General features: G+C 27.6%; 3 protein-coding genes across 3 annotated transcripts; 1 reads left to right on the top strand and 2 right to left on the bottom strand.

The window, feature by feature from the left end:
* Positions 1–1971: 1971 nt before the first annotated feature.
* LOC132919995 (POC1 centriolar protein homolog B-like) lies at positions 1972–3980 on the bottom strand. The gene is made up of 7 exons (XM_060981978.1): positions 3390–3980; positions 3150–3327; positions 2979–3087; positions 2628–2922; positions 2370–2566; positions 2181–2303; positions 1972–2124 (listed from the first exon to the last, which is right to left on the bottom strand). Exons 1-7 carry the CDS (start codon positions 3445–3447, stop codon positions 2089–2091), a joined length of 996 nt encoding a protein of 331 aa, XP_060837961.1. The 5' UTR covers positions 3448–3980; the 3' UTR covers positions 1972–2088.
* A 150-nt stretch (positions 3981–4130) lies between these two features.
* LOC132919992 (vacuolar protein sorting-associated protein 53 homolog) lies at positions 4131–9125 on the top strand. Its single transcript, XM_060981971.1, has 16 exons — positions 4131–4427; positions 4506–4691; positions 4762–4976; positions 5303–5423; positions 5485–5630; positions 6124–6339; positions 6403–6565; positions 6626–6822; positions 6901–7143; positions 7239–7388; positions 7455–7580; positions 7641–7719; positions 7818–7966; positions 8179–8334; positions 8400–8559; positions 8653–9125. The coding sequence occupies exons 1-16, from the start codon at positions 4341–4343 to the stop codon at positions 8806–8808; spliced, it is 2550 nt and encodes an 849-aa protein (XP_060837954.1). The 5' UTR covers positions 4131–4340; the 3' UTR covers positions 8809–9125.
* Positions 9126–9808: 683 nt separating this feature from the next.
* Positions 9809–11100, bottom strand: LOC132919997 (electron transfer flavoprotein subunit beta). Its single transcript, XM_060981981.1, has one exon. The coding sequence runs from the start codon at positions 10826–10828 to the stop codon at positions 10067–10069; it is 762 nt and encodes a 253-aa protein (XP_060837964.1). The 5' UTR covers positions 10829–11100; the 3' UTR covers positions 9809–10066.
* Between the last annotated feature and the right edge of the window lie 105 nt (positions 11101–11205).

The raw sequence follows: 11205 nt of genomic DNA, 5'->3' as shown, positions 1-11205 counted from the left end.
GGTTTTATTTTTATGGTTAGAGAAAACATAAGCGTTAATGTTTTAATTATGCTTTTTCTTATTTAACGTATTTATTAAATGTTAATTTTTTTCTCAACTAAAAATGTACTTTCAAGTATAAATAATTAATATGATATAAATAATATGTAAAAAGTATTAATAATTAAAGAAATAAATTTTTTTTGAAAATATTTTGTATATATTATAATAATATATATTACTAGCTGTCCCCGTGCACTTCGTTACTTGTACAAAAAGGTAATCGTCAAAAAATCTGTTTTAAAAGAAGTTGGACAAGAAGTCCGGATTCATTTTTTATAGAAAGTCGGACAAAAAGTCTGAAAATATAAAATATTTTCTATAATTTATATTTATTTTCAAAATTTAAAAATGTTTATAGACATTATATATATTATTATACACATTATATTATTATATATATTTCTATTATCTTATTTCCATTTATAATTATATAATTTATTAGTTTATTACAACATATTAGAACAATATCAAAATGTATTTGTAACTAAATACATTTTAACAAACAATGAATTTTATTTTGTTTATAAACATGTCAATCTAAACAAAACAAAAAAAAAATAGTATATCATAATTATTATAATAAAAAAATATAAATTTGTCATTATTATAGGTACCTAACTATACTACTATAGTGGATTTCCTTTAAATTTTTGTTAGTTATACGAAAATATAATAATATATGTACAGCATTTTTAAATTTTTAAAATAATTCAATTAGGTACATAAAATATTTTGTAATTTCGGAGTTTTTGTCCCTGGACATTTCGTCCGCGATTTGTACAAAAGGCACCTGTGTTAAGTTTGGTTGCTTATAATGCTAACATTTAGCGTAGTTAAGGATAAAAACTATTTTTGGATTTTTAATTTGGTGTATATATAATATCTCTGATATGAATTTTACATAACTGTTAAGCTTAAAGTTGCATTTTTTCAATCGATTAACCAACCGATTATGTATCATTCGTTAAAAACACGATTAAAGATATCTTTCATCATGGTTAAAAATAATCTATTATTTGAATAATTGATTAAATAATCGCACAGTCCTAAGCATAATAAAGAGGTTATTAACCGAGATAAAAACTATCCTATCTTATGACGGAGATAAAATTACACACATTGATCATAATTTCATCAAAATTGTTTAAGTAGTTTCGGAATGCATCGAGAACATCATACTCATCGTCAAACACCAAATTTTTATATACAAGATAAATGATAATAATATATTAGTTAGGTATTTTCGTATTAGTAGGTACTAGGTATCTATTTTATTGAATATTACTTAAACTTAATGTGACAAACGATGCATTTGGGATTTTATAATAAAATATAAATAGGTAGGTATATATCACTTTAATTCATAAATTATCAATAAATCGCCATCTACATATATAGGTGTTCAATTTAGACGTTAAATATTAAAAATTATATGTAGAGAGTCATCCTTTACACCTAAGGGTATGAAAAATAGTTTACATCACTCTCCCAGACCTACAGAATATACACACAATATTTCATGAAAATCGGTCAAGCCGTTTCGAAGGAGTTTGGTGACATATATTTTCCGTTGTGACATGACATTTTTATATATTATAATAGATATATGAGTAGATACCTATTGTAAGTTTTAGCACAGTTTAGTTTTTCTTAACATTTTTAGAAACCACAGGAATCTACATTCAACAATGTTTTCACAGCAAATATTTTTATAAATAGACTATTCATCTACCCTTTATAGTTCATCACTACTCACTACAAGTTTAAAATATTAGAATATTTGTATCTACTTCTCATTTATTTTAGATTGACATGAGGTAAAATTGATGACTTGATAGAAAAAGTACTCATTATTTTTGAAGCTATAAAAAATTAATGTCAACAGATTTTTAAAAATAAAAAATAAAATTTTACTTGAGATTTTGCATATAAGTGGAATTTTAAGTAACTATAATTTATTAATGAATAAATAAAATATATAAATGTACAGAACAATTTTTTTATATAGTACCACATAAATATTGGAATGTAAAATGTATAAAATCTTTAAATTTTCAGTGTCTCTGTTTTCCATAAAGAAATCTGAAAAATAGAATGTCATATAATTATTATTATTTGAGTAAACTAATGTTTATTACCTCATTCTCAAAATGAAACGATGTTGTTGCAAGTAATTTATCGTCTGAGGAAATATTCATTGATTTTATTTCACTAGAGTGATCAATTGAATACAAAAATCTTCCTTCATCAGTATCGTAAACCTGACATTGAAAAGCAATAGAAACTAATTATTATATGTTTTGTGTTTAATTTATATTAGTAATTACATTTAATTTTTTATCTTTTGAAACCGAGACCAAACACGGTGTCCTATATTGATATTGAACACAATTTACTTGACTAGTGTGTTCATTGTATTTTTGTAAAACTTTTAAGGCTCTCAAATCAAAAATTTGAATAGACCCTAGTTTTGTACCCACCGCTATTGAGAATTCTTCTTTTAATGAAAGTGATTCTGCAAAATCTAGTAAATGTATAGAAATATTTTAATCTTAAGTTTTGATTAAAATTGTTTTTATTATTACCTGGACTCAAGTTATATTTTATAACACATTTTCCTGAACAACAATCAAAAACTTGTATATACGAATCTCTTGAACAGGAAATGACAAGTTTATCTTGTTTGAAAAACTTTGCTACGTTAACCCAATTACGATGAAACATATTACTGGCAACAAACTTATTAGATTGACAATCCCATATTTTAAATGTTTTATCATTGGAACAAGATATTAAATAATTATTGTCGACAGAATACTCGACATTACGTACACATTGATAATGACCTCTGAATTCAGTTAACATCTTCAAACATGAAAACTAAAATACATCATTAAGAAAAAAAGAAATACTCTGCAAATATGTATAAATAATACTTTAATGTTCCACAGTTGGATTTTTCCGTTATCTGAACATGTAACTATTTGATTTCCTGAACAATTGCTTGCCAAACTTGTAAGTCTACTATTATATTCATATCTTGATCTGCAATAAGTACACAAAAGATTAAAAGACTACTTAACAATTAAATACTTTTTTTATACTACTTTATAGTTTTTAAATCAGCTTTGGACCAATCATACACGTATAAATTATTAAGATTGTCTAAAGATGCTAATCTCTGTGTTAGACCTAAATATGACAGTCTTGTTGTATGGCCTTTTGTCTTCAGGTTTAGCCAATGAGACGGTTTCAATGCTAAAGTGTATTCTGTGTAATCCAAAACTAAAAAAAAAAAATACTAAGTAAAATATATTATAAATAACTTTCAACTATAGAACCATTACCGTTGGACGGTTTGAAACTTGTTGTATTCCATTTCAAACATTCAATATCAGCAGCCATAATTTATATAATTATTAAACATTTACAAAAATATGTATGTAATAATGTAACTAATAAGACATGTTATTTTACTACATAATTCAATAAACAGGAAAACAATACAAAATTAATTATTCATACATACTGTGATTTATTGGTATTTAATAATGTTGATACTTTGATAGTATTAAAAGAAGACAATTTTAATAAGTATCTAAAAATTCTAAAACAATTCAAAATAATATTTTAAATTATTTACTATTTAACAGTAAAAAAAAAAGAGTGATAAGAAATGAATATCCAATCAGGAAGTTGTATTAGTCGTAACCACGGCTAAATAAAAAAATTATATTCTGTGATGGCACTCATTGATAATTTGATATCAGCTATGTTTAATTGTTTAGTATATTTTGTTCCACTGAATAGTTGTTCCAAAGTTAAATACATAGTACGATTTGAATTAGTTTTTTTTAAACTTAATATGCATGTAAAAAACAATTGTTCTTATGCGTCATTAATAATTTTTTACAGATATTACTGATATTAGAAAAATTATTGCGCACGATTTAAGATAGTACTATCACAGAATTCTGAGAATTCTGTGGTACTATATGATAATAGATAATAATTTGATATGATTTTCAATTTTTATCATAGAATAAGTTATAATATTTATTTAGTGGCATTGACTATTTGAACCCATTGGTTATTAGTTATTACTTATTAGTTATTACTTATTAACCATTGGCCATTTGTCATTTTGGCATGTTCTGAGATTTGTATATGAGAAATTAAGCTTAGTCGTTTGACTTTTCTGTTGCACTGTGTTGTGTGGTATTGCTTAATACAAAAATATTAAATATATATTTTTTGAAAATATAAATTATAATAAATAGGTGATTTACATTTTAATTATGTCAACCATCAACGATGAAAAAATCGATTTAGGTAAAACTGAAACATTGGTGTATTCGGTAGAAGTACAAAAAGCAATAGATGAGGTAGACTTTGATAATATAATATACACATTAATTATACCATATTGTGTTCAATATTTAAAATAATATTGTTACTTATAGATACTGCCGAGTGATGATCCTCTAGATAAACCAGATTTTGACACAATAGACTACATCAACAATCTGTTTCCTACAGAACAGTCGCTTACCAATATCGACGATGTTATTAATTCATTAGAATGTAAAGTAGACTCCATAGATAATGATATTCGATCAGTTATTAGAGGACAAATTGAAGTCAACAAGGTATAGTTCATCATAAACATATTTGAACAAATATTAGTATTGTCAGTATTGATAATAATTATTCATACAGGATGGTAAGGCTGAACTTGAAGAAGCCCAACGTTATATCAAACACCTTTTCAGTCAGATTAGAGAGATTAAACAGAAAGCTGAACATAGCGAGGAAATTGTTAAAGAAATAACGTTAGATATTAAACAATTAGATTGTGCCAAAAAGAATCTCACTACTTCTATTACAACACTAAATAATCTGCATATGCTTGTTTCTGGTATTGAGTCACTGAGGTATGTTAATTTTCTACTCATATTTGGTGTCTTTAGTGTTTGTTCATCTAATTATGTATTTCTCTACCTAATCTTACCTATACCATAATATTTTCCTAAGTATTTGAATATTTATGGACTAATTCAACTTAAACAAGTTGTACTTGAATTGGCTATCTTAAGTTTATTTATGTAACACATACTTTACTTGTTTTATAAATGTATAGTTGTTTTATATAGTAGGGAATAATTTTGAAAAATGTTAATAAGATACTATTATTGAAGCGACAAAAATATTAAGACACACTCAGTATATATATGTATATATGTTTTAAAATTGTGTATAGAGGTTTGACTACAAAACGTAAATATGGAGAAATTGTGATGCCTTTACAAGGTGTAACTGATGTTATGAAACATTTCAAGAATTACACAGATATACCACATATTGCTCAGTTATCTACTGAAGTAACTATTTTATTATTTTATTTTAAACTAATTTTTGTAATTTATTTACTTACTGTAATAGGTAAAACAACTACAAACGTCATTAGCAACACAAATAATGGCTGATTTTCGTGAGGCATTTTCAGGACCAAATGCAAAGAATTTTATACCTAACAGACAAATGACTGAAGCATGTTTAGTTGTTTCAATCCTAGAGCCAAAAGTCAAGTATGAAATTTATATATTGAGAGGACGTCTCACCCGCATGTGTTGCCTCCGTCTTACAAGCATACTACATAGTAAATTTTCATTCAACAGTTTCAATAGTGTGCTTTTAGTTTTAATATTAGAGTTAATTGACCTATTATAAAACTTTTAGGTAAGAACATTATCTGTGTTCTCTCGTTGGCTTTTTACGATATTTTAATTTTTAAGCAAATTATGAACATTTTCAAATATTTAATAATTTCATATTCATAACTCACCTAAAAATTTAAAAATCGTAAAAAGCCAACGAGAGAACACAGATAATGTTCTTACCTAAAAGTTTTATAATAGGTCAATTAACTCTAATATTAAAACTAAAAGCACACTATTGAAACTGTTGAACGAAAATTTACTATGTAGTACGTTTGTAAGACGGAGGCAACACATGCGGGTGAGACGTCCTCTTAAACATGACAAATATTTTTTATAAAATGTATATATTTTTATTTTTCAGAGATGAATTGTTAGAATGGTTTATAGATCTACAACTCTCTGAGTATACACATTTATTTGATAGTACAGAAGATGTAGCCTGGTTAGACAAGCTCAACCAACGATATGCTTGGTTTAAACGACAACTCTTACAATGTGAAGAAAAATTTAGGGCTATGTTTCCTGTTCAGTGGGAGTTGTCTGAAAGAATTGCAGTTGAATTTTGTAAAATCACTAAGTATGTAAAATATGTTATTTATAATCTTTCTTAGTAACTTGAAACCAAAAATGGTATTTTTAGAAATGAACTGTCTAAACTGATGGTTAAACGAAAAAACGAGATTGATGTCAAGCTTTTACTATACGCAATTCAAAAAACTGTTGCATTTGAAAATTTGATGGCAAAAACTTTTAATGGCAATACTATTGTTCAAAATTATGAAAAATCGTTGAACAATACAACTGTTGGTGTTTATATTTTATTGATAGATGAACTTATAATCTATACAATTGTTTTGTTTTAGAAACAACCGTTAATTAACGCTGAAACTGAAGATATCCTTCAACCATTTTCAGAAGAATTACAAATATCTGATGTATTGGAAAATATGCCATCGCTAACAGAAAAAAATGAACCAAAACAAAATTCATCTCCATTTTATGGTTTGATAAGTGATTGTTTTCAACCATTTCTCTATATTTATATTGATAGTGTAGATAAGTAAGTATTGAATTTAAGTCTATAAACACTATTAAAAAATAAATATTTGAAGTTTTAATTAAATTTATTTGTTTAAAGAAATCTGTCTGAACTGATTGAGCGTTTTGTGAGTGACAATAAGATAACATTAGCAAAAGAAAATATTGATGATCAAACAGCTAGTGTTCTACCAAATTGTGCTGACTTATTTTTATTTTATAAGAAGTCACTAGTACAATGTACTGAACTCAGTAATCATAACCCAATGCTTGCATTAGCAACTGTATTTCAAAAATATCTAAAAGAATATGCAACTAAAATACTAGAAGTCAACCTTCCAAAGTATAAATATTTATAATTTTAATTTGTTTTAAATTTTACATAACGTCTAGTATCATAAATCTGATTGTTATACTACATTAAAAACTAATTTATAGAATAAGTCATCCCGCTACTTCTCTAACTACAAATGTCTCAAATATGACCAAAGACCTAATTAAGGATTTACAACTTCTTCCAAGTGGGATGACTGAAACTAATGTTAAAAATATAAATTGTACACCACAAGAATTAGCTAAAATATGCTGGTAAGTAAACTGCTAAAAATTAAAACCATAAACATATTACACATATGATATTTAATTTGTTTTAAGTATACTAACAACTGCCGATTATTGTATGGAAACGACACAACAGTTAGAAGAAAAATTAAAAGAAAAAATTGACTCTTCCTTAGTCGGAAAAATTAGCATGATCAATGAAAATGATTTATTTCAAAAGTAATAAAGTCATCTATAGTTTATAAATATATATTTCATCCTATTTTATTTTTGTTTCAGCATTATTTTTATGTCTATTAATCTTTTGGTTCAACATCTAGAAGCTGATTTGGAACCTGCATTAAATAATATGACCAAAGTAAATAATATACATGATTGATTGGCTTGTATAGTTCAATAGTTCAACGTGTATACTGTTATTTTCCTAATTTTTATTAAAATACATATTTCTTTAAGGTTCCTTGGCAAAATATTACAGCAGTTGGTGATCAAAGTGAATATGTTTCAATTATGACCACACATTTGAGAGCCGTTGTTCCTATTGTTCGAAAATATTTATCAACATCCAGAAAATATTTCACAAAGTTTTGTATTACTTTTGCCAAGTAAGTTAATAACATAAATGTCTATTCTAGCCGTTGCTTTAAAATTATGAACTAATTACATTTTATTAGTTTATAACCTTATAAATTATACTTAATTAAACTTCATTATAATTTATACTTTTCTGTGGACTATTACAGTGTGCACAGTGCATGTAGTAATATAAAAAAAGTAAACCAATACAATTTTTAACAATATACATTTTAACTTTTAGTTCATTCATACCTAAATTTATACAACATTTGTATAAGTGCAAACCGTTATCTAATATTGGTGCTGAACAATTATTGTTGGATACACATTCACTAAAAACAATTTTATTAGATTTGCCATCAATGAACCTTGATGATAACCGTAAAGCTCCTGCTAGGTAATAAAAATCAAGAAAAATGTTTACGTTAATAATTTTATTGTTGTGTTGTAATTTTATTTCAGTTATACAAAGGTTGTAGTAAAAGGAATGACAAAAGCAGAAATGATATTGAAATTAGTAATGGCTCCAACTATAAAACATTATACATCATTTGTTGATCAATATTTAAAACTATTACCAGAATCTGACATGACAGAATTTCAGAAAATATTAGAGATGAAGGTCTGTGATTTTTTCATTTTTTTTTTTTTTTTTGGATCACATTATGTATGTATTATGATGTATATAAAATTAAATGATTCAATTGTGTTACAGGGTTTAAAAGCAGCTGAACGAAATGAGCTTTTAAATATTTTTAGACCTAGGAATCCAACTGGTAGTTTTGTTACAAGTACAGCTGCATTGTCTAGTTTGAAACAATATACTAGTCGCATAAAAAAAAATTTGATATCTAATTCTAGCAATAATTAGTCTTTTGTATATTGGTTGGAGAAATATTTTTGTACATTCCATATTATATATTTATTTAAATTCCTTTTTACAGTATTTATAAAATATATTATACATAATCTCATTTGGATTTATAAAAATCATACAGATCTTTAATATATTATAGATGTAATTAAATCATGTTTGTATAAAGTATAAGTATAAGAGATTTAAATTTTTTATTTTCAACATTAAATATTTAATGCAGTTATTGTTTAATGAAAGAAGACTAATTATTCTTATACCTAATAAATATTTATTTAAGTGCAAAATATAAAATTATAAGTACTAATTACAAATATTAATAGATTGATAAACTCATCCATATTATAATTGACTATCAGTCTAGGACTAGGTAATTGAATCTTAATAATAATCAGTAACTAAAATTATATTTTAAGATCTATCCAATTATAAATGCCAAAATGAAAACATACAATTACTTTATAACAAATTATTTACTTGACAGTGGTGTACCTATAATTGTATAATATATTTTATAAATCTCAATAAGTAAAGAAATAAACTTATTAATCTGCTATGTTGATATGCAAGTATGTTACATTGATACATATATATTACATATTATTTCTGATTGATAACTTTTTTTATTCAATGAAGAAATCAATATTAATAAACATTTTGTGAAACAATTTATTTTCTTAACTTATATCAGTAATGTCAAGTGTTATTTTTTCTGCGTGTATGAGTTTCTGGTAAACCACTATTATTTAGTTATTTTTTGAAATTTCGAATTCTGTTAAGTTTTATTTCTGACATTTATTCAATGCTTTATAGTATACTTGCAATAGCCTTAAAAAAGTAGTTTATAGGTCAATACATTACTACCATTTTAAAAATCTGCTTTAGATAATATTTTAAAAGTGAGAATCAAAATTAAAATGTTTATAATATGGTTCTATATTTCTAATAGGTAACATATATTTTATACTATTGACTGAAGAAAAAGTGAACAAGAAAATATTTTGAGTAAATATATTATATATATATTATATTACTAACAAATAACAATAAATTGATAAAAAATAATTATAACATTATGTCGATGAATTCTCCAAAATATAAAAAAAGACGGCCATTACAATGTTCATGGTATTAAAATTTTATCTTTTGAATTAGAAGAAAAATATGTTTTTGAAAAAAAATATAATTTGTAACAGCTGAAAACCACATAAAGAATTTTTTTTATAACTAAAACAATAGTGTTGTCGACATCACATTACAAATGACCCTTTTCTTTCAACTTGGTAATAAGAGTGTCAACATCAGGCACAATAGAACCTGCCTGTCTGGTAGGCGGATCTTCTACGCTCAACACCTGTTGACGTGGTGCCAAGTCTACACCAACATCCGTGGCTGAAAGCTTCTTGATGGGCTTTTTCTTAGCCTTCATGATGTTGGGTAGAGTGGCATACCGCGGTTCATTGAGCCGCAAGTCGGCGCTAATGACGGCTGGCAACTTGACCCTGACTGTCTCCATGCCACCGTCCACCTCACGTTTTACCAGCACGCTGCCGTCAGATACGGTTACCTCGGACGCAAACGTGGCCTGCGGCCAACCCAATAGGGCCGCCGTCATCTGGGCCGTCTGGTTGGAATCGTCGTCTATGGCCTGTTTGCCGACAACGACGATGTCCACTTTCTCGTCCACCGCCACCTTGGCCAGAATCTTGGACACGTGCAGCGGCAACAGACTGTCGTACTGGGCCTGTGGCACCTCAACGTGGACGGCACGGTCTGCACCCATTGCGAGAGCGGTGCGCAGCGATTCCTGGGCCTGCGGCAGGCCACACGACACTGCAATCACCTCTGACGCAATTTTCTTCTCCTTGAGGCGGACGGCCTCCTCGACGGCGATCTCATCGAACGGATTTAGGCCGTGCTTGACGCCGTCGGTGACGACACCTGACTTGTCGGGCTTGACGCGAATCTTTACCGCATAATCGATTACGCGCTTAACGCCGACCAAAACGCGAGCCATGATATGCGACGACTATAAACGAATTAATACGAACTAAGTGAAGATATTATTATAACAATCGGTTGACGTTTAGCTTGAGAATTAAGTAGGTATTTACTGTTTGACCACTAATTTCGGAATCCAGAAGTTGAAGACTTACGACGAGGAGGAAACGCGCGTTTGGACCAATAGTATACCTTGAAACCGTTCGCTATCAGACGATCTTATCGTACGAAAGGACCTTAGCGGACGAGCAGCTGCTGCAGCGTACAATCCATTAATAGACAATACTTTTGTACTTCGCGGTTTACTTCCTGAAAAACGACCTATTGACCGTCAGTCATCACGTAAATAGTAAATAGGTGCATTATCGATTACAATAATACAGTTTACAGCCG

Source organism: Rhopalosiphum padi, chromosome 2, assembly GCF_020882245.1.
Source record: "Rhopalosiphum padi isolate XX-2018 chromosome 2, ASM2088224v1, whole genome shotgun sequence".
NCBI lineage: Eukaryota > Metazoa > Arthropoda > Insecta > Hemiptera > Aphididae > Rhopalosiphum > Rhopalosiphum padi.
The sequence above is the reverse complement of the archived record's forward strand: the minus strand, read 5'-3'. Positions and strand labels throughout refer to the sequence as shown.

Excerpts from the sequence above, each read along its gene's own strand:
- LOC132919995 (XM_060981978.1), bottom strand. The coding sequence starts at position 3,447 with ATGGCTGCTGATATTGAATGTTTGAAATGGAATACAACAAGTTTCAAA. Across the intron at positions 2,567-2,627 it reads AAAATATAACTTGAGTCCAG|ATTTTGCAGAATCACTTTCA; the intron begins GTAATAATAAAA and ends TACATTTACTAG. Across the intron at positions 2,304-2,369 it reads CAAAAGATAAAAAATTAAAT|GTTTACGATACTGATGAAGG; the intron begins GTAATTACTAAT and ends TTTCAATGTCAG.
- LOC132919997 (XM_060981981.1), bottom strand. The coding sequence starts at position 10,828 with ATGGCTCGCGTTTTGGTCGGCGTTAAGCGCGTAATCGATTATGCGGTA.
- LOC132919992 (XM_060981971.1), top strand. The coding sequence starts at position 4,341 with ATGTCAACCATCAACGATGAAAAAATCGATTTAGGTAAAACTGAAACA. Across the intron at positions 7,581-7,640 it reads GAAAATGATTTATTTCAAAA|CATTATTTTTATGTCTATTA; the intron begins GTAATAAAGTCA and ends TTTTTGTTTCAG. Across the intron at positions 8,560-8,652 it reads AGAAAATATTAGAGATGAAG|GGTTTAAAAGCAGCTGAACG; the intron begins GTCTGTGATTTT and ends ATTGTGTTACAG.